Raw genomic sequence first — 22484 nt, 5'->3', positions numbered from 1 at the left:
TAGGGTTTTAACTATTTAAATTTCAAAACAACAAAACTTTTGGGGTTCAAATTTAAACTATAAAACCTAAAGGGATAAATTGAAACTATTTCACAAGATAATTCAAATCTAAATTACAAATAATCAAACTTTATCTAATAAAACAAGTGATTATCTAAATTTGACAATTATCTTCTATTTAGGTAAGGATAATAACATAATAATGGAAAAATTCGGATTTTATCACAAAAACGAGTTTATGGTAATTATCCAAAACCAAAACAGGAAGAAAATCGCGAAAACGAGCTGTCAGACACTTTGACTCGTCGAGTCTGGGCTTGGACTCGTCGAGTACAGCTGACTCGGCGAGTTCACCAAGTGACTCGGCGAGTCAAACCTTCAAAACTCAAAAAATCGATTTTCAGTGCTTATTACGATTAAATATGCATCAATACAATTGAAACCAATCTAGGCTTTGATACCACTGTTGGGTTTTGGTCATAAGACATCCTATGTGCTCATACAAACCCTAATGCTTGGATCTAGGTTTCTCTATTGTACATGCTTTGAATCCAAGACTATAAACCCTAATTCTAGCATGCAAGTAATCATATTAACATGTAATTAGGTTTAAGAACATACCTTGATTGTTATGTAGTAATAACAATCCCAATTCCTCCTTGTATTGACTTTGGAATGCATAGAGTCACAAGTGTCACTCCTCTAATGGCTCACAAACACCATAAGCAAATGGAGAATGTATAAAGAGAGAAGTGAGAGGTTAGAATTCGTATCTAGGACCTCTTGGGAAGGGATCCACGAATTCATGGCCCTAGGGGTGTTTATATAGGTGTAGAGATAGGGTTTCAGTCATTATCCTTATCTAGTTGATTATCCATTAAGCAACCAATAAGATAATCCTTGAATCCTTATCATACTCGAATTCTAAGGGATTTACACCTCAAATTCGTTCACCATATATATAAGATAATCCTTACCTTATTTTGTAACTATCACATAATTACAATTCAGCCCCTCTAGTTTAATTAATTACATTTGATCACAAAACTAATTCTTAATTAATTATTGACCAATATTAATTAAACAAATATGATTTCTCCTTTAATATATTATTCTTATAACATATTAATAAATCATATTATCCTCTCTCTCTTTATTCATTTCTCCAATCAAGTTGCTTTGGTGAAGGCAACCCAAAAGGACCATGCACCATCGGGTCAAGTACATACCAAAATAGTTATGGACTTAGACACTAATCCAACAAAGATACCCAGGGCGGACCGGTTATTCTAAAGGCCCAGCGAGCAGTCCGGATAGGCTGTAGGCCCCACGAGGGCGGACCAGACGTGCCAAGGCTCGGAGAGTGGACCAGGCCGACTGAAGGCCCGATGCGGGCGGACCAGTCACACTGCAGACTCAGAGAGTGGACCAGGTGGGTTGAAGGCCCGATACGGGCGGACCAACCCCACTGTAGACTCGAAGGACATGACTAGACCTGGAGGATGGATCCGGTGGACTAAAGGCCCGATACGGCGGACCAGTCACACAGTAGACCCGATATGTATGGTTGTTCTATGTTCTGTTATGTTATGTATGTTTTATATATTTTGGACCGGAAGGTCGCAGCCTGGAAGGGCGTATACGTGGTTGGTATTTTGGGGGTATCTCACTAAGCTTTTGGGCTTACAGTTGTGGTTTAATGTTTTTCAGGTTCTTCAGGAGACCGTGGCAAGGAGAAGGCGCGATCGTACCGCTCCTCATGATTTTGTAGCAATATGATTCTGGGGATACTCTAAATGATTTGTATTGAAAACCTTTTTGTGAACAATTTAATGAAATAAGGTTGTTTTGGAAAAATTTAAATTGGTTGTATTTTTCGGTCGTTACACACTTTCCAACTCTTCGAGTCATCGGGGTGACTCGTCGAGTTCCTTAGATTCTCGATCAAACTTTAAGGCCATCCGTTGAGTTTCCTCCTTGCAACTTGACGGATACACACGCATACATATCCTGTAGAAAACTCATCCGACTCGCCGAGTTGTTCTTCAACTTGTCGAGTTTATGGCAATCTTCATCGGACTCGCCGAGTTGTTCATCCAACTCGTCGAGTTCACAACCATTTTCATGTGATTCGCTGAGTCCATTCAATCCTTTTTCCATACAGACCTACTTTGAGCCATGCAGCGACTCCAACTCACAGATCCAAGCTTCTAGGGCATGCTTATCACGTAAAGTTGCAAACTTTACGTGCATGCATGGCTTTAAAGGCTCCAAATGCCAAATATAAGCTCTTAATGGGGCTTCATGCTTAAAAGGGAGCTCAATCATGATCAAAGCTGTAACTTTATGCTTCTAGAGTCCGAAGAGGGTCCAGATCTGAAGTTACAACTTCAGATCTAGACCATAGCTCATCATACCAACTTGATATTCCAAGAAAAACCCTAAAACTCAACCAATGGAAGAGATCTACAAGAAAGATGGTGATTTAGGTACCTCTGGAAGATGATTTCTGAGATGAGTGTCGACTCCCACACTCTAATGCTCCAATCTCCTTCTCCTCCAACCCTTCTCCTTCCAAAGATCCTCTTTCAAGCTTCAAACACACACAAGGCACACACACACACACACGAATAAGGGCTCTCAAGGACTCTTTTAGAACTGTAAAGAGGTCCAAGGGAGGCTAAGGTCCCTTTAAATAGGGGTACAAACCCCTAGATTTAGGGTTTCATCTGTCAGCTCCTACTCGCCGAGTCCCAATATTGACTCGTCGAGTAGGCCACTTAACATGCAATCCCACCCCACTGCTACTCGACGAGTAGGGCAACCAACTCGTCGAGTAGGGCTTAACCCAATAAATCTCATCTAAAACAATACCTGAGAATCGGGGCGTTACAGATTTATAATTGAAAACACATGGATTAGAAGGACAGATTATCTTCGTGATGAGACTACCAATCAAGTTTTTTAAGGCGGACTCAACCCCGCAAAGTGGGGTTCTTCCCTAGTTACTATTTAATTTCATATGAAGTAGAAACTGGGATGAAATTTAAATTAAGATTTTACGATAAAATTGATTTTCATCAATTTTAAGTTGGTGGTCTCGTTGCTTGAGAATCCATGGAGACATCAACATTATTTATTATGCCAAATCCCATGCAATGTGTCTCGAACAGTTCTCATCGGGTGGCATAATTTAGCTGGTCAAGATGAAGGATAAAGGGAATGAAAGCTTTGATTTTGGTTTATACCGTATGGTTTTCTAGAGAGTGGAAGGGTTGGAGAGACCATCTTCGTTGTCCATGGTGATGATTGATAATCAAAAGAATATAGGAAGGAAGTGTAGAGAGAGAGATATATGTAGTTTGCTCTAATACCGCATGGAACAATATTTTTCCCATAAACTAGATATATTAATGGTAATTATATACAAATTACAATGGGCTATGGCTACCAAAGTGGGTAACAATATACGTACATACATATCTCCATACACTAACAATTATTTGGGTATGCATCGCTTCTTTTTCATAGAATTAAACAATAGCAAAGAGGAAGACACTATGTGTGAGAAAAAAGAAAGGAGGGCTAAAAACTTCATGCACCTATACAAAAAAAATGTGTTTGATCAATCGAATGATCAAACCACATTAACTTATAGTTCAATTTTAATTTTATACTTTTTCTATATTTTTTTTCCACCACAAAACCACCAAGCCAAAAGATAGCTTTGATATACGTTTATATCCAAATTTTTTTATTTGTTGGTATATATATATATATATATATATATATATATATATATATATATATATATATATATATATATATATATATATATATATATATATATATATATATATATATATATATATACTAGTCGTCTACCTGCACAAAACGAAGGGTGCGAATAATTTCTTTAAGAAATTAATTTCTAGAGGCGGTTAGTGTTTTTGTGCAAATAGTTTACTACATCTAAACAATATCAATAAGGGTCATGTTAGCAGAAACGAAATCAATAAGAATTAAAACATGTAAAGTTGGATTCTTTACAAATATACATGAACTCATTTGATGCATAAACTTCACTGTCGTTGAATTGTTCGTCAAGTTTTACTAATATTTTTGTATTATCACGTGATATCCCTCTGATAATTCCAAATAGATAAATTTTTCCAAGGATTCCTCAATATTCGTCTGAAGATGACATATTCTCATTCAATCTAAAGAGAAAACAATTTCCAATGTTGTTATCTTTCGCGATGGCAATCAATAAAGTTCAGGGACAAACAATTTCAAATGTAGGTATATATCTTCCAGAATTGGTTTTCCACCTCAATGACATTGAGCTGAAAACTTTTGCATGTCAATCTAGTGCTATTACACAATCCATTTAAAAGGTTCAATATTTCGTAACAATATTATTGGGCATCCGACTTTTTACCGAAGGTAGTGATGGGATAACCCACTAACAGTGAATGAATTTAAGAATTCCATCAGATAGAAGTTATTTCTATCATTTTCTGCTTCATCAAAACTATAATAATTTTCTCTTCTCCATCGAATCATTTGATTAAATAATCATTAATCTCATCGATACTTTATTTTTGGTGGATAAATTGTGCACGATTAATGGACAACAAATAGTTTCCTTCAACATATAATTTCTTTCACCAATTTGTTTATTTTTTGTTAACAGACAATATTTTGTAACCTAGAAATTTGAATGTGACATTATGTAAGCAGTTTTCAATGTTTAGAGCATTTAGTTATTGATAAAAAAAATACGATTCATGAAAGTGATTTATTAATACAAACATTTGGTCTTCTTAGTTGAAGCATTTGATCTTATACATATTTATTTGTTTAGCAACAAAAAAACAAAAAAACATAATGGATTCATGTCAAGTTTGTTATCTAGTTTTATAGACATAAAATTATTGATATTATCAAACATATTATCTCTATTTTTTTCAATTCATAATGATAAAATTTGATAAACATGTTATCTCGATTTTATTAATATAAGAATGTATGTTAAATTGATAAAATTATATATTCCAGTTTCACTGATTAAGTATTATTAATGATTTTTTTTTAAAATTTTTATTTACTAAAAATAATATGAATAAATATTATTTTTTTACATTTTAACTTGAATAAATTAAAATTTTAAAATCAACTCACTAACATTTATTTTCACAAAACCTAACCACTTGTAGGTTGTAGAAGTGGAAAGTTTTATATTGTAACATAAAAATCTAAAGTTTTTTTAATAATATTTTACTAACCAACTCAAATAATATAAATAAATACATTATGTTTAGTTAGTATTCAAACACGTAATCCAAATTGACCCTTTCAACATCAATGAGTTATAAATGGCATTAAAGTAACATATAGTCGTGCATTTGTAAACTCCAGGGTCGGCCTTACATTGATTGAAAGTAAGCAAGGGCTTAAGGGGCCCCACTTAACCCAAATGTCGATTAATTAAGGGGATTATCTATTCTGGATTGAATGACACGTACAGTCGCACACCACAATTTTGATTTTAACTAAGCATTGGCTCTGCCAACGACTGTTCTTCTTCTCGTCTTTAAAGTCTGATCGATTCTTCAATCTGGTTTGTTCAAAAATCAAAAAATCAATTCTTGAATCTTGATTGTTCAAAAATCGATTCTTGTTTCAGAAAGGCTGTCAAGTGTGAAGAAACGGTATGTTCTTCCTCTGATTCTCTATCTCTCCATAACTGATAACCAATAACTCTATTGCTGATTCGTCATTCTCGATTAGAATATCTATTAGGATTAGGCTTATTCTTTTTAATATTCACTATGTCAAGTTGGATTTTGGAACTAGGTTTGGGCTTTGGATATTGGAATCAGGTTTGAACATTAGATATTGGAACAATTTTGGTTAATTGGTTAGAACTAATTTTAGTTGCCAAGTTGAAATTTCATATTTCCATTTCAGTTTTCTCAAAGAGAAAGGAATTCCCTTTGGTCCTGATGTCTGTCATGAGTATCTCCTTCATTATCTTTGACAATCTGTAATTTGTAATTTGTAATTTGTTGTATAATTATTTGTTTGAACACTTTTAGTTAATGCTATATTTATTTGTCTTTTCTAAGTTCTAACAACATGTTTAATATATGGGAGGGTTTATAACATTCGGTATAGTAAAGACCAAAGAGCCCCAAATTTTTTGTTTGCTTAGAGCCACCAAACTAGTTGAGCCGCCCCTGGTAAAATCCAAATATTGGTTAGGATTCTACAAATCTAAAACCACAAATAATCCTAGCTTTCATATTGTTTTTCTTGATTATGTAGGTTATAAAACTAAATGAGTGGCTTAGAGCATATCGTTATACATGTAAAAAGATGCAATGAGTCTACTATGCAAATTAAGTTCCTTGCTCATTGTCAATGCAATATGTTTAAAGTTGCTCTGCAGCACAAAATATCATTACTCATAAAAGGTTTAGGTGGTGAATACATATGTAAAATAGATCTAAAACGTAATCACATAATTTGTCTCTAAAGCAAACAACTACGGGCTTGCACAAATTCATTTAAATAATAATAATAATAATTTAAAGGACATTATCCATGGTGTGTTGGAGGCTACAATTTATTCTCAGCTGACCCTTGGGTTCATGGCAACAAATTTACCCCTAGGAGACATGCAATTATCGTGTTTTTAGAGGTCGAATACTCGGTATGTAATCGGATTGTTGCACAACCAGAGACACATATAAATAGTCTGTAAGAGTAAGACGTTACTTTAGACTAACTAAACCAATCTTACTCACATATGAATACAAATTTTTGTATTTCCCGAAGAGTTTTTCATTTACTCGGGATACTTTTTAAACGTCATTTTTGTAGAAAATACTTAAAGGAGAAAGAAAAAGAAGAACCTTACTTTACAGTTAAATTTATCATTCATATAATGCACCTCTTGATATGTTGTTGGTATATATCCTGGAAACCAATACAACAATTTCAATAAAACATCCATGAAAATATATCTAGGAAAAATCAAATCACAAATACAATTTATGCCTAATGCACATTAATCACTGACCAATTTAGTAGTGCAACTACAATCAGAAGGAGAAACTTATCCCTATCATACACTTTAAGTTAATGACTTGCTTTTTTAAGGTAGCAGAATAAAAAAAAACTTGACAGTTGAACCATCATGTAGTTGGATTAAAAACATAACTGGTAATTTCCATGGTAATACAAAATTAGAAATAAAGAATGATTACCTAGACTTTTGACTTGATTTGATTGAGGTCATACAGATAGATTGGTGCAAGAGCAGAGTTTTTATGTCCAACTAAGGTGTCAGGGCAACATAATACCTAAATTGATGTCACAAAGGAAAGAACCAGATGGTATTTGAAAGAGGTATGTGCTTTGTGCTTTTCTGGAAAATTCTTCTATAATGATTAACTCATCTCCATTAACGGAATTAAAAACATAGTAAAAGCCAAACTTCCTACAAACATGGCAACTGATACAAGTTAGTTTCTGCATCTGATAATCAAATAATCTAACTATTGATACCATAAATGTAAATAATCAATAGAACAAAGAATGAGAAAACCTATAAATCAACATTCCATTTAGAAAAAAAGAATAAAAAAATAAATTCCAAACTAAATGTTATGTAAGAACTATAAATAAAAGAAAGCCGAATAAGAGAGAAGTAACATAAAATGACCAAATAAAACCCTACTGCACTTCAAGAACAAATATACCTAATTACAAGTGTAGCAAAAGGTAACAAACCTCCATAGTAGATTCGTTCATGTATTACTTTGAAATATCAGTAAGATCCCTTCCAATAGTGTATTTTTGTATATGTTTTGAATTACCCTTCTTGTCCCTGTTTCACCTTATCTCTACAAACCCAAAACAAAAAATTCACCAAAATTAACCACAAGTTAGTCAAAATGGTGGATTGAAATTAGAACACTACCATTTGCTTTTAATCCCAGCTAATAACAAGGACCAAATTAAATGGCGGTTGTACCCCTTAGATCTCCAGAAGTGTTGGAATGGAAATTTAAGGTCTTTTTTTGTAGTACCTGGATACAATTAAAAAAGATTTTTTCATGTGAACCTGATAAATACTTGAAGCATATTTTTTCATATCCCTTTGACAACATCTCCTTCTCCTCCCTCCAATTCCAGGGCCTCTTACTGTATCCACATCTCCTTCGATAAAACAAAAAGAAAAACTGAAAGATTAAATACACACACAGAAACGGTCCCTCAAACTTCCATGAAAGGAAAATGAACTTAAATGCACAAGAATAATATTTACGTAGAAAGCTCTCAGGAATGATGCCATATATTTGATAAAAAAATCAAAATTAAGAGAGAGATTAAGAGAGGAGAGAGGCGATAGAAATCTATAAATATTAAGAACTCACTTGTAAGAAATTGAGAAAAGTGAACCATGAGTTCATGATTGAGCAAACTTGTGTAGCCATGGTTAGGGATGTTATTCGGGTCGGAACCGACCCGATCCGACCCGAATAAACCGAAAACCGAATAAGGGTAATTGTATGAACCGAAAACCGAACCAATTAAGCAATACGGGTTCGGTTCGGGTATTATTCGGTTCGGTTCGGTTCCGACTCGAATAACCCAAATAACATGTACAAGATGATTAATGAATCGAATAACCCGAATATTTTGTATTACTTTTGTAACTTATGATTTCATAACAAATCTTTTAAAGAAACAAATTAAACACTAAAAATTAAACATCCAAAACACCCAAAAATCTATCTATAAGTATATAACTCGAATAACTTCATCAATATGGAATGAAACAAGTAAAAGAACATATATGGTTGTTTTCATTAAATTCTCTTATTCAAGGTCAAAATCCCCATTGCTTGGACTTATAGAAAAAAAGTTAACTGTTAACATAGCACATTCAAATTTCAATTGATAACATACATAATAACACATTTAAAGATTGAGTAGCTGATTAACACATCCAATTTTCAATGAGTAACATACATAATAATAACACATTGAAAGATTGATTAGTAAATTAACATACAAATTCTTACTTGTGTTTCTTGATTTGGAACCCAATTTTCCATGAATTGAATGGAGTAGAAACTAGAAAACAAGATGAGCAGATGATTCACAGAAGCTTGAAGTACAGAAGTCAATCAAAAACTAATGTCGAAGGAGCAATTGTCGATAAAAAAAAATGTCGGAAGGAGCAATTCGCAATCAGCAACTATCGATCAAACAAAATTGTCGCAATCATCAATATGGAAGTAGTCGACTCAATTTAGTGTAATAGGATATTCAATTTGGTGTATTAAGTGGGTAACAATCTTCGATTTGGTTTTTTTGGGATCGATTGTGATGATCACAGAACCAAATACGTAAATTGTGCAAGGGAAAAAAACGACTCTTCATATTCGGTTCGGTTCTTTGGACCGAATAAGCCCTTATTCGGGTAACCCGGACCGAATAAGCCTTATATAGATACCCGAAAACCGAATCGAATTGCTTATTCGGGTCTAATTCGGTTCGGTTCTCGGTTCGGTTCAGGTTTTCGGGCCAAATTTTCATCCCTAGCCATGGTCGATCGAAATTCCCCTGATTTCACTCCTTCCTGTAACTGTGGTGAATCATTGGCCACACCATAAACCTAAATCCATAAGAAAAAAAACCCATGAAGAAGCAGCAAGAATATAACCATTTAACAAAAGAAAAAAACATTTCTTAACCACGCACCATTAAATAGGGAGTTAGATGACGGTACCAAATCAGAAAAATAAAACCCTAAATCGAGGTGGTGCAATGTTATTCGAGAGAGATACAGAGATAGATAAGAAGGAACAAAATAGAGTGTTGTGGTTTGTTGTTAGAAGCTGGCCGAAGACAGTGAGATGATGGTGGAGGCAATAGCCGATGATAGTAGTGTAGGTGATAGTGGATGATGGTGGCTTTTCATTTGTAGAATTAAAGAGAGAGGTGGTGCGACGATATTGAAATGGAAAAGAAGAGTGGTTGTGGGGAGAGGGTTATACAAATGGCAAAGATTAACAAAGGTATAGTATTATAAGGCGGAAAAAATGCGACGTAGTGGGTAGCTTGTTAGACAGGTTGGGACCGAGTCAAGAGTCATCCGCAAAGGGGTTTTAAATGACTGGCATAGAAGATGGTTTATAAACCTCGTGTTTGATAGAATCAATAGGGTAAAAGCGAGTAATACTTATTCAATGCCTATCCTTTTCAATTGAACGGATAAGATTTAGTTTGTTTTGGTTTACGGATACGATTTATTATTTGTTAATGAATAAATTGTTTGTACATATTGCAGTAATGTTTGTACCTCTTAAAATTTGGTATTTAGGAATAAATGTTTACTAAGGTATAAAGATACGGTCTTTCATACCAGGCCATGGGTCGGTTCATTTTGCCCTGTTTTATCATCTCTAAAAGTTTTTACTTTTTATGAAACGTAAACATAATCATGATCAAGAATTTAGCCGTTTAGGATAAAAACATGTTTCTCGTTTCGGATCCCGTCGCTTTTTACAGCTTGCCATTTTTGCAAACACTTTGAAAGCAATACGTTGCCCACTTGTTGGAGTTCGATCGGGTTTAAGCTTATCTAAAAAGCAATTCCTCAAGTCACTCTCTCACCTGGTTTTATTACAGTAATTGTTGATTTATGCAACTCAATTTCTGTTCATTGATTTCAAATTGAAATCGGATGCACGACAAAGAATCGCAACTGTTATCCGGAGTTGATAGAACCAATTAAGTTGAAAAACAACCAAATCAGAATAGCATAGTTAAGCGAGTTCGAGGGTTTGACTTTGTCTTCGATGAATTTGTTAAGCACGATTTACGAAGTTTAAGGATAAATGCAAGTATAAGGAATAGATATGAACACATTTTAGTCATTCTACACCAATTTTTGGGGGAACAAGTTGTCTGTTTAGCATTTTCTTCTTTATGTGGCTTATGTTATCCATGGTTGCTGACACCAACTGGATCTCCTTGAATGGATTGTAGCTGTCTTTTTCTTTCCATAAACTTCCCTTTCATAGCTTGAAAGTAATAAACGAATTTGAAAATTTTCCCCTTTTGTTCTTTCTTGTTGTCTTACTTCTCTTAGTTAGGTTTCCAATCTAGTATATATTAATCCAACACAACACATACAATTGGTAACGTGAAGCTGTTTCTTATGCTGCCATATTGGTATCATTCCAAGCATCTTTCAATTTTAATCAATATCACCAAAATATTTTGTTTAGATGCGTATGGGTGTCGGTTTCTTTTTTTAGATATGAAAAGAGACATGCATACAATGACAGTGCTTCCAAAATCTCTAAGTGAAATAGATATTAGGTTAGGCATTTTATTTATTTGGCCTCTTTAGTTAGAGTTTTCAGTGAGTTGGTCCTTATAGTTCAGTCTTTTAATTATTTTGGAACGAAAAAAAATAGTTCTATGTATAAAATGGAAGAATGTCATATATACCCTTAATAAAGAGCTAAATATCATATTTACCCGGTCTAATATCAAATATATACCCTAATTAAACACCTAAAATATCATATTTTGCCCAAAACTTTATTTTAATCATTTTTTGTTATTTGAAATCATTTTAATCATTATAAAACTTATATTGACTATAATACCCTTTCATATCTTATGCTCTCGTTCGATTATGTTTTGGGGTGATCACATATATGAAAGAAAAAAAAAAGCCTTCACTATTTCGTTCTAACACCATGTGACCAAACTGCCAAACATCATGCTTACCTTAACTATTCACAAGCATCAAGTTCATTTGTTCTTTAATCCCATTGAAAATATCCTACTCAAGCTAACAAATGCAATGGTATGTACATCAATCTATAACCCAAAAATGAAGTAAATAAATCCTTCTTATAAAATGGTTGTGTCGCCAATTTTGTTTGCAGATATCTGATATCATGACAAAAACCCATCCATGAGGTCATAAGATCGCAAGAAAACTATAGGAACCAGACGTTGGAGCTTCAAACTCATCCATACTCTGATGTTAGTCGGAGAAGACGATGGATACATGGTTACAGTATCTACAACACTTATCCACTTAATACATCATTGCCAATAAATATGGAACTCATCTTCACTGATACCTCATAGTATTTAAGTGAACAAACTCCAATTCTAAACTTATATCTTGCTGGAGATCATTCTGTTATCGTCTGTATGCATCTCCAGTCACCGTAAACCTCTTTTTAGCTTCATATAAAACACGGATCACTCACAGCTTCTTGAAAACTACAAAATGATCAAATCATCATTCTACCTTGACTTCATCTTCCTCATCATCCAACATTCATATCACCTTGTTGTCGGGGTACGTAGATGGTAGGTGTTATAATAACGATAAAATAAGCACCCATTCCTTGCAGTAATGGTTGATCCTATTCATATCCTTTTGTCCTGCTTGTAGCTTCACGTAAAATGCAGTCCTTACCCCTCATCCGAGACATTATCCTAAGAGGTAAGACTCACTAGAAAAAACGAGTCACATGTTACATCTTATCTTCAGGCACCCCTTTGTGGTTGTGTAGGTTATCTTATGCAATGGAACACTATTAACTTACATTATGTATTTTTATTTGGATACCTAGAACGTAATGGCAAATGATGTCTGGAAATTTTACTTGTAACTACAGAATGAATGGTTGTTAATCTTTCATTCCCCTTTCCAATATGATTTAGATTTTACAATCAATAGTAGTCTAGATTAATAATTTAATAGCAAAACTGATTAGTCTATTTTATTCCTTTATTGTTGGGTTATAGATTGATGTACAGAACCATTACATTTGTTAGCTCCATGGGATTAAAAAGTAAATGAACACGATGATTTTGAATAGTCAAAGTAAGCATGATGTTCAGGTTGGTATGATGTTAGAACGAAACATGATGAAGGAACAAAGGTTTTCTTTTTTCCTTCTAAATACGTGATCATTCTAAAACATAGAAGAAAGATAATAAAATATGAGGTTGAGGGTATTATGGACAATGTAATTTTTGTAAATATTGAAATGATTTTAAATAACATAAAATGATTAAAAAAAGATTTAAAATAAGGTTTTGGACAAATATAATATTTTGGATATTTAATTTTAGGTATATATGATATTTTGATATTAAACAGAATAAATATGATATTTAGCTCTCTATTAAGGGCATATATGAAATTGTCACATTAATAGCTAATATGTTAGATTTAAAGTCCCAAGAACAAGAACCATTTGTGCAAGATCGTGAAACCACGGGGATGCAATTTGTCGACATTTTGAAAATTAGACGAAACTTGCTAATTTGCTAATTCGATTCGCTCCAAACCCTTTTAACAAATTTCAAAATCCGATCCAAACCCGCAGGGTTTTGAATAATCAAACTCATACCCTTATCCACCGAATCAACAAATATCCAAACCCGCCCCGTAACCCGTAGGTTTTTTGAATAATCAAACACATTTTACTTAAATCATAAAATCACATTTATTAAATAAAACTAAGTTTTGATTTAGAAAACACATTATGTACTCGAGGACTTTCTATTGGAATTAAAATCATTATTTTAGTTACTACCAATTGATTTTTAATCGTCTATTGCATTAATAGAGAATATTAATTACAAACTTTCTTTCGGTTGATAAATGACCTTATTGATTTATAAATGAAATTGGTGATTACATGATGAAATATAAATGAATTGAAATCATGACTTTTGGGAGAAGACTGGAAGTCTAGAAGTTGAGTCCTCGAATCCTATGTAAAAACAATTTAGTCTTTGGTCTTTTCTTTTTGGACTTCTGATTGGAATTTAATGTAAACTTTAGGTAATATAAAATATAAGAGTAAATTACTGAAATCGTCCCTGTGGTTTGGTCAAAATTGCACGTTTGGTCTCTAACTTTTTTTTTGCACTTGGATAGTTCCTGTGGTTTGCTTTTGTTGCGTTTTTCATCCCTATGGTTTGGTAAAAATTGCATGTTTGGTCCTTAACTTTATGTATGTAAGAGACGAAAAATGCAACAAAATCAAACCACAGGGACGAAAAACGCAACAAAATCAAACCACAGGAAGGATCCGAGTGCAAAAAAAAAAGTTAGGGACCAAACGTGCAACTTTGACCAAACCATAGGGACGATTTCAGTAATTTACTCAAAATATAAATTTACATTTCTAAAATTTATATGGGGCAGGTTATAAACGGGTCGGATCGGTGATGATCCATTCCCGACTCTTTTAATAAAAGAGTTAGCGGATACGGGTCGTTAACGGGTAAACGGATCAAAAACTATGATCCAAACCCATATAATTGTTAAGGGTTTGGATCAGATCAGGATCAAAACCCGCTCCATTGCCCGGCCTAAACAGCATTGACCAGTAAAGAAGTAAACTTTCTCCAACGCTGTAGAATTACCAAGTTGAATCTGTCAGTGTCATTTGAATTTTTTGTTTGTAGGGTTGGATTTTCCGGTTCTTAAAGAATTACCAAATGGAATTTGTCAATCTGGCCGACGTTAGTCGTAGTTTATACTTGCACATTTCTTTTTCTCTATCTGCTTACGTTATCGTGGTTCGTCGATCGCTCGAGTTCGTGTTCCATCGATCGCTCAAGTTCGTGTTCCATCGATCGATGATTTTGGTGAGATTTTCTTTCAACTGATATTTGAAAGTCTCTGATCATCTAACCCAGTATGAAAGTATGTTAATTTGTTTAGATGTTCGCCAGCAGTAGTTTGTTGTTTGGTGATTAAATATCTATCGCTTTTTTCCTTATTTGATGAATTGCATTAAAAATTGGTGCATTGTTTTACGAATTTTATGTAGGTTTCTTTTCCAATTCGATCAAGTCGTTACAAATTTGATTTAGGTTCTGAACGAAAGTTCAATTCTAGTGAAAATTGGAAATCTCTACGACAATGATGTTAGGGTTGACCTTCACTTAATCTGTTAGTAGAACTGTTGAACCATGAAATATATTGCAAAATAACATGCAGATCAGGAGATTGGACTAATTCCATTGCTCCATTTCCCCAAATCAATAAGATCTTTAGAGTACAACAGTTCAGGGGGTCAATTGAACTCTCAGAGACTCAATTGTTGAAATGTATCTCTATTTCTTCAATTAATCTGTACGCCTTTCAGGGATGGCTGTGGTACTAATGGGTGTAAGCGGTGTGGGGAAATCGTGAGTTCAAACTTTCAATCTTTCTTTAATCTTTACAATGATCTTTTTCAACCTTCTTTGTAAAAACTCAACTTTTCATTATTTATGTAGAACTATAGGAGAATTGCTTGCGAAAACTCTAAACTGTAGCTTCATTGATGCGGATGATTTTCATCCACAATCAAACAAAGGTGAGAAAAGCTCTAAAAATCTTCAATTCCATCATGTTCTTTTAGTACCAAATTCAATAACACTTTTACCAAAAAGTAAAACTAACGGTTAACCAAATGGTGTCTTAAGAAAGAGAAGATGAAGAACAGGATCCCCTTATCAGATGAAGATCGTGTCCCATGGCTTGAAGTGCTTCGGGATATATTAAATGCAAGCTTGGTGAGTGGCAAGATTGTAATTCTTGGGTGTTCTGCCCTTCAGAAAAAGTACAGGGACATTCTTAGATCTGCTGACCCGAATTTTAAGGGTGATTATTCGTGTGAAAAATGTGTTGTGAAGTTTGTGTTGTTGGATGTTGGGGTGGAGGTGCTTATGAATCGAGTGGCGAAAAGAGTGGCAGAAGGGAACCACTTTATGCCTGCTGAATTGCTTCAGTCGCAAATTGATTTACTTGAGGTTGATGCTTCTGAAGGGATACATAAAGTTGACGCTTCAAGGAGTCCTCAAGATATTGTTGATGAGATTAAAGCGTTGATATTCTGATTAACAATATTGATGTTGGTATTGGTTGTATTGCTTTAATTCTACAACACCAATTATTTACTCTAATACATGTATATTCCATTTAATCTTTTATGTTTCACTAATCAAAAAGTAACTTTGAATAATGGGGAAAATATAGCATAAATCCAAAAATCTATGTTTCTTTTGTCATAATATGAGCGACATTAGACCAGTGTAATTCTATTTTTCATCATACACCCAAAAATCTACAATACTTATTTACAAATGCATGTTTTTTATTTATTTTAAACAAAAATATGTGATTGGTTTTGTGTTTGTAAACGCATGATGAATTCAGTAAAACCATCCAAATAAAATCCAGTCCCACAATTTTGTCTTTATTTTATCTATTAACGGTGCAAGATATGCGCAATTTTTTAAAATACTGGGAACATGATCTAATACTATTACAAAAAAAAAAAAAAAAAAAAAAAAAATCGTGTCTGCAACATGTCAGAACGAGAGGCGTCGGCAAGTCTTTGTAAGCCACGTATTCTTGTTGTGCTACGTGGCAGCAGCCCACAACTTCACAAAACCATGAGCATATCTATTTAAAGCCTTGTTTCAACTTTCAACCTCCTCACATACCAATATCTATCCGATCATTCATAAAAACAACACCTAATATGCAGACAGCGAAGAATGCAGCAGCATCCGTCAAGGAGACAGCGGCGAACGTGGCTGCCTCCGCCAAGTCCGGCATGGAAAAGACCAAAGCCACCCTGCAAGAAAAGGTTCCCTTCATAACATTTTTGCTTCGCTTTTTAGTTCTATTGTTTCTATAATTACTAAACTCTGTAGTTTTGTATAGGGTGAGAGAATGACTGCACATGATCCAACGCAAAAGGAAATGGCGACGACGAAGAAGGAGGCGAGGAAGGATCAAGCCGAGTATGAGAAGCAGGTGGAGCGTGACCAAAACGCGGTGCAGAGACAAGCGGCAGAGGCCACCGGAACTCACTCATATTCCACCACCGGAGCTACTGGTCATCCCATGGGAAGCCACCTGATGTCGGCGTTGCCTGGACATGGAACTGGACAACCGGCTGGAGATGTGGTGGAAGGGGTGGTTGGGTCTCACCCGATTGGTAGGAACACCGGCACCGGTCAGTCTGTTGCCGGGAATAACCCAAGAACTGGTGGAGGCGCTGGCGGATATAGCACCGGAGGGGCATACCGTTGATAGACTCAGCGTGGGCTTTTGATTTGCTTTAAAATATAGTTGCGTACTCTTTTTGTGAATAAGAGATTGCAGTTTCAAGTTGGATTTGAATGTAAATCTTGTGTTTTTTCATCTGTTTGGATTATGTATTTCTGTTTTGATGTTATTAATCATGTCAAGTCGTCTTACGATATCTTACTAAAAAAAGAAAGTAGGAGCCTGGTAGCCACCAACTGGCTACTTAATGAGATAAACCCTGAGATGGATTTGGATTAGGATTTTCATTCACATAAATTTATATATCATCCTTTACCCTATTTAAGTGGTCTACAAAAAATATCGTCCTCTTTTCATTCACTATGATCTTCGTTTGTTTGATGTTTGGACATAAATGAACGAAATTTGAGTGTTTGATAAACAAAAAAAATGAATTTAAGTATTTGTTTCTTTATATGTTCCCATCTGAACAGGAACCAAAAATTCAAAATTGAAGTTATGGATACGGAGGAGAAGTGTAATTTATGGATCGATTTGGTTCCAACTTCCAATAAATATTTTGCTCACTTTTTGTCGCTCGGTGTAATTTTGAACGAAAGCATAGTGTACTTTTTTTCTGTGTTAGAATTAGAGCATGTTCTTAATTTGTGATTTTTATGAAGCATATGAGAAGCCTGTGGTTTTAATGAATCTGATGCAATTATAGTGTTTTATATGATGCTTGTCTTTTTTTTTTTAATAAAGGTGATGCAATCTTGGTTTTGATTCAATGCTTGTTTTTTAAACATACGATGGAATTTCCCTCCGGAAAGAATTAGGTCATATAGTTTGATACAATAATATCATTTTTGGTTGGAATGTTATTCCATTGGTGCTAGTGATTACAGATAATAGCAATGTACTACACAGATCAATATTTGTGCAACAATAACCTTATGTTTTTTTTTCTTTAGAGATTATGTGATTCCTAACCAAAAAAGTGTCCCATAAGAATAATTGGCATCTTCCGGTTAAGAGAATATGATTTTCCCAAGAAAGAGCATTTGACAAAGTTCTATTGGTTGATTTGAATAAGTATTAAATTTCAAGTTCTATTGAGTTTTATATACCAAGCAAATACCTCCGAATGATGGTGGATTGGGGGTTGTATACTTTTATATAATTCATCCTTTTACTTGATTCACCATAAAATGCATTGCTTTATATTCCAAGTTGTGAAGTAGTGTATGGGTTTGGTCAAATGTGATTCATTCTACCCGAGCATCATTGTACATAATTCGTTTTTTTTTATTAATCACAGTCTAATACATGAGAATGAATGAAAGATTTTTTATTAAACCAAAATTGTTAAAGAACTTTCGTAAGTTAAAAAAAATCATTATTTTCACTACATATTTTAGAAAATAGCATTTTGCTTAAAGACTAGACTTTTAATCTATATCTGGCAATGGATCAATTTGGAGTCGAATTCAATTTATTTATTAATTGGGTAGAAGATTTTAACCCACCACAATCTATTTATTTAACTGGATAAATGAGTTGTCAATTGGTTGACATGTTTATATAGTTCTCAACCTAACCTACTAAACAAATGGTTTAAACTTGGGTTACCTCATTTAAAATCAAAAGGTAAATAAATTAACAAAAGATTACTTCACTTAAATTAGTTTCACATAAATAAAATTTTAAAATATGACAATAACACAAATTCAATTCACAAATACAAATAAATTATTCAAATGACATTTAAAATGTTTAATTTCAAAGTGATTATAAAGAGTGATCAGTATTGTCGGTACTAAGAAAATAATAACAACTAAGATTGCACTTTTTATAAAAATAAATAATATACAACATTATAATAAATATATCTATAATCTGATTAATATATGATAATATCCTTAGAATTATTATTTTAAATATATATATTAAAGTTAAATACATTGATAAATAGAAAATAAATTGATAATTTTTATCCATCTCAACCTATTTAACTAAATAAATTAGGTGAATTGACCCATTTCACTTAAATGAGTTTAAAATCTTAACCAACCCGCTAATTTTAAATTGGGTTAGCAGTTGAATCGTCAGCTCTAACTTTAATGGATCTTTTTTCTTTTCTTTTTTGCACATCTAAAATTTGGATTTTCCTTCACAAATTTCTTAACTCAACCGATAGAATTCCATGTGCATCAACGAATATTTAGAGAGCCATTTTCTTCAAATAATAAAATTGACGAAATGACAGAAAATAAAACAACATACCACTTGCTTAGTGCACAACCACCCAGTTTCCTTTGAAAGACATACAACCTCCGGCTAATGCCCTAAAGCCGAGATATCCACTAAAGCGTAATATCTACTTTAAATTACCCAAATAAACAAACAATTGAGCATAACAAACAAAAACTAAATAACAAAATATATAAGTATAACGCAAACGTTTTCTTCTACAATAATATAAGAATAACACCATAACAAACAAAAACTAAACATCACACCCTTGCTGCTTTCCGCAACTCGGAAGCCCCATGAGCAAAGTGACACTTGTCACCAAAGGTACAAGACCCCTTTGCAAAATTCTCACACAATTTAGTCTTCTTGTTGCCCACTGATGATGGTGGACCATGGTGTACACCTGGCGGTGGGCCACCACCACCACCAGTTTGCATACTGGCACTCAATATCAACTCACTAACCATCGCACTCGCTTCCTTAATCTGATCAAAAGTCCCCTCAAGTTCAATATTCTTCAAATTCATATCACTCTCATGATCTCGAATTGAAAGTTTGGCCCCGGTTTTCCAACATATCTGCTTCGAATTCACACCGCCTTTTCCAATAATGGTACCGGCAAGAGACGCATCGATGCTGATTTTAGCCGTGGCTGAGGCACCAAAGCCGGCGGCAATCCCTGGCGGTGGTAGTTGTTGTGGTGGTGGTGGAGCTGTGAAGCGGGTGGTGGTGGGTGGAAGGGCGGTTTGGGGGTTGTCGTTAGATGGGGCGATGGGTTTACCGAGCTCCCATTGACCATGGGCAAAGTGACACTTGTCGCCGAATTTACAGCCTTCTGCAGTGTTGTATTTGTTGCAGATTTTGGATTTGGTGGCGGTGTTTTGGGTGGTGGAGGTGGTGGATGAGGCGGAAGTGGAAGTGGGTGGGAGGTTCATCATTTGTGCCACCGCGTTGTAGCCTCCGGGGAAGAAATGGAGGAAGTGACAGTTTTCGCCAAATGGACACCCATCCATGCTGTCAACAAAATCAAGAAATTCAGATTTTGTATGGTTGTTGTAGAATAAATAAATAAATTGGGGATACCCAACACTAAAAGCAGCAATAAAAAATAGAACCTTAAAAGAACACATAAGTGTGTCTTGTCTCCAAAACCAGTGGGAATGTTAGCACAAATAAAAGGAAAAACAAACAAGATTCCTAAAAAAAACAAATATTATGAGAGCTTGTTTGGCCAAAAAAAAATGTCTCACCAATAATGACCAGAACATAAACTTCAACATATTAATAGGTCATGGTTACTTATATATATACTACCTATTATATGTGGATTTAATGTTCAACCTACATATTTATGTCCTTTATTACTATTAGGGATTAGGGATATTCATTTTATTAGGGTTTTGTTCTTTTTTCAAAAAAAAAGTATGATCCAGTATAAACATAAGAATTAAAGATGATATATGATACTTGTATTAGTATATTGTTTGCCAGCCATTTGCTGCATACCAAATGTAATAAAAAGCATACCACCTACAAATGTCACTTCACTAATGAACTTATTTGATATTTAACTGTATACTTGAATTAAGAAATTTTACTTCTGGATAGATTTTTAGGGTGAAGATTTTAACCTGAAAAACTTCATGCAAGGCTTTGATTTGCTTCCCACCAACTTCGATTCTGTTACAATACATTAGGTGTTTTCTTTTAGTTAGATTACACTTGCAATCTTTTGTTTACATACTAGATAGAGGGGGGAAGAGAGAAGTGGGGTGCACTCTTGAATCTTTTGTGATAACTTTCCAAGCCATTAATGATACCTGTTTCTATTTTTCTGTTTTCACAAACAACTTTCTGATTGTTGAACACTTGAAGTTTTAATGAGTTTTATATTAGTTTCCATAACATTGGAATTTCAAAGTGTATAATATTTTCTGTATTTACATGAGGAACAAGGAATATATAACGCTAAAAATCCAAAGTACCTAGTATAAGTACAAAATTGTGCGTCAAGATATGAATAATTAGTGTTTAGATAGGACATAAGTGATAAGGCCGGTTATGAATCAATAACACCCTGTTATCTTGCCGCATGAGCTCATCTTTCACCAGGATCAAAAAAAATTTCACCAGGATCAAAAAATTCTCAAGATCTGTGTCTTAACAATTAAAGGGAAAAAGAGAAAACGAAAAATCCAATAACATTCAATCTCAAACGAAGAGATAAAAACACAAAACTTGATCGCAAAAGCATAAACTAAAGGAATAGAAATACTCGTAGCAAATTTAAGACCTCAGATACAAACTTAGACATAAGGATAGATCAATTAACAAATCAAGTGCAATTGAACAGAAAAAACCAACCTGGCTTGAATTTCTTTGCACCGCCATTGGCTTTAGCTTCAGGCCTCCCTCTCTTACGAGCATCCATAGCTCGACTAACAAATAGAATAAATTGATGTGTTAAATGAAACCTAAAAAGACTGCGAATCAATCGATTCCGAAAACCCCTAGGTCAGGGTTTTTGCGACAAGGAAGAATGGCGTGGTGAAAGGAATCTCCGGGCAAAAGAGGGAATTATATCGCGGACGTAAATTAATGAATTCTTTCTGCTTTTATTTTGGTTTGGAGTCCGCGAACGGTCGCATCCTCCAGGATCCGGAAGTCGGGAACACACGTTTTACCCGTATAAAAGGACAAGAATAACCTTGATGATTAAGTACTTTTTTTAAGTAATTTAAAATTAATAAAATTTTCCTAATAACTAAGGGAAATATTCAGAAAAATCTCAATATTTACAGAAAAATTACACTTTAGTCCTAAGATTTTTTTTTTGAACGAAAAAGTCTTGAAAACCGGCAAAAATTTCAAGTTTGACCCTTTTTGACCGGTTGAAATCGGTACCAAATTAATTTGGGACTATTTTATAAACTAATCCAAAATATTGGGATTTTTCTATAAACAAAAAATATTATGATTTTTCTATAAACAAAAATATTATAACTTTTCTACAAACAGAACCATTATTATTATTATTATTATTATTATTATTATTATTATTATTATTATTATTAATAAAAATACTGTTTTTTGAACTTGTTATTATTAA

The 22484-nt window shown here is 33.9% G+C and overlaps 3 protein-coding genes across 11 annotated transcripts; 2 read left to right on the top strand and 1 right to left on the bottom strand.

The window, feature by feature from the left end:
- The first annotated feature begins 5501 nt into the window (after window positions 1–5501).
- Window positions 5502–16085, top strand: LOC145009264 (P-loop containing nucleoside triphosphate hydrolases superfamily protein). 8 transcript variants are annotated; one of them, XM_078967960.1, is made up of 5 exons: window positions 5502–5714; window positions 7311–7416; window positions 15225–15267; window positions 15358–15437; window positions 15551–16085. In XM_078967960.1, the coding sequence occupies exons 2-5, from the start codon at window positions 7401–7403 to the stop codon at window positions 15958–15960; spliced, it is 549 nt and encodes a 182-aa protein (XP_078824086.1). In that variant the 5' UTR covers window positions 5502–5714; window positions 7311–7400; the 3' UTR covers window positions 15961–16085. The 8 variants fall into 8 exon arrangements, with proteins under 8 accessions (XP_078824086.1, XP_078824091.1, XP_078824092.1 ...); XM_078967965.1 differs by lacking the exon at window positions 7311–7416 and adding an exon at window positions 11985–14721 and having other exon boundaries at window positions 5503–5714; window positions 15547–16085; XM_078967961.1 differs by lacking the exon at window positions 7311–7416 and adding an exon at window positions 11985–14721 and having other exon boundaries at window positions 5505–5714.
- A 127-nt stretch (window positions 16086–16212) lies between these two features.
- Window positions 16213–17331, top strand: LEA4-5 (Late Embryogenesis Abundant 4-5). Its single transcript, XM_078967968.1, has 2 exons — window positions 16213–16715; window positions 16793–17331. Exons 1-2 carry the CDS (start codon window positions 16608–16610, stop codon window positions 17162–17164), a joined length of 480 nt encoding a protein of 159 aa, XP_078824094.1. The 5' UTR covers window positions 16213–16607; the 3' UTR covers window positions 17165–17331.
- A 2198-nt stretch (window positions 17332–19529) lies between these two features.
- Window positions 19530–21973, bottom strand: LOC145011532 (zinc finger CCCH domain-containing protein 14-like). 2 transcript variants are annotated; one of them, XM_078970268.1, is made up of 3 exons: window positions 21740–21973; window positions 21007–21055; window positions 19530–20389 (listed from the first exon to the last, which is right to left on the bottom strand). In XM_078970268.1, the coding sequence occupies exons 1-3, from the start codon at window positions 21804–21806 to the stop codon at window positions 19636–19638; spliced, it is 870 nt and encodes a 289-aa protein (XP_078826394.1). In that variant the 5' UTR covers window positions 21807–21973; the 3' UTR covers window positions 19530–19635. The 2 variants fall into 2 exon arrangements, with proteins under 2 accessions (XP_078826394.1, XP_078826395.1); XM_078970269.1 differs by lacking the exon at window positions 21007–21055.
- Window positions 21974–22484: the final 511 nt, after the last annotated feature.

This window comes from Lactuca saligna, chromosome 8, assembly GCF_052625555.1.
Source record: "Lactuca saligna cultivar CGN05327 chromosome 8, ASM5262555v1, whole genome shotgun sequence".
NCBI classification, from domain to species: Eukaryota; Viridiplantae; Streptophyta; class Magnoliopsida; order Asterales; family Asteraceae; genus Lactuca; species Lactuca saligna.
Note: the sequence above shows the minus strand (reverse complement) of the source record. Positions and strands in the feature narration are given on the sequence as shown.

Excerpts from the sequence above, each read along its gene's own strand:
- LOC145009264 (XM_078967960.1), top strand. Across the intron at positions 15,268-15,357 it reads GTAAGCGGTGTGGGGAAATC|AACTATAGGAGAATTGCTTG; the intron begins GTGAGTTCAAAC and ends TTATTTATGTAG. Across the intron at positions 15,438-15,550 it reads TCATCCACAATCAAACAAAG|AGAAGATGAAGAACAGGATC; the intron begins GTGAGAAAAGCT and ends GTCTTAAGAAAG.
- LEA4-5 (XM_078967968.1), top strand. The coding sequence starts at position 16,608 with ATGCAGACAGCGAAGAATGCAGCAGCATCCGTCAAGGAGACAGCGGCG. Across the intron at positions 16,716-16,792 it reads AAGCCACCCTGCAAGAAAAG|GGTGAGAGAATGACTGCACA; the intron begins GTTCCCTTCATA and ends AGTTTTGTATAG.
- LOC145011532 (XM_078970268.1), bottom strand. The coding sequence starts at position 21,806 with ATGGATGCTCGTAAGAGAGGGAGGCCTGAAGCTAAAGCCAATGGCGGT. Across the intron at positions 21,056-21,739 it reads TGCAAAGAAATTCAAGCCAG|AATCGAAGTTGGTGGGAAGC; the intron begins GTTGGTTTTTTC and ends GTATTGTAACAG. Across the intron at positions 20,390-21,006 it reads CCTTGCATGAAGTTTTTCAG|CATGGATGGGTGTCCATTTG; the intron begins GTTAAAATCTTC and ends TTTTGTTGACAG.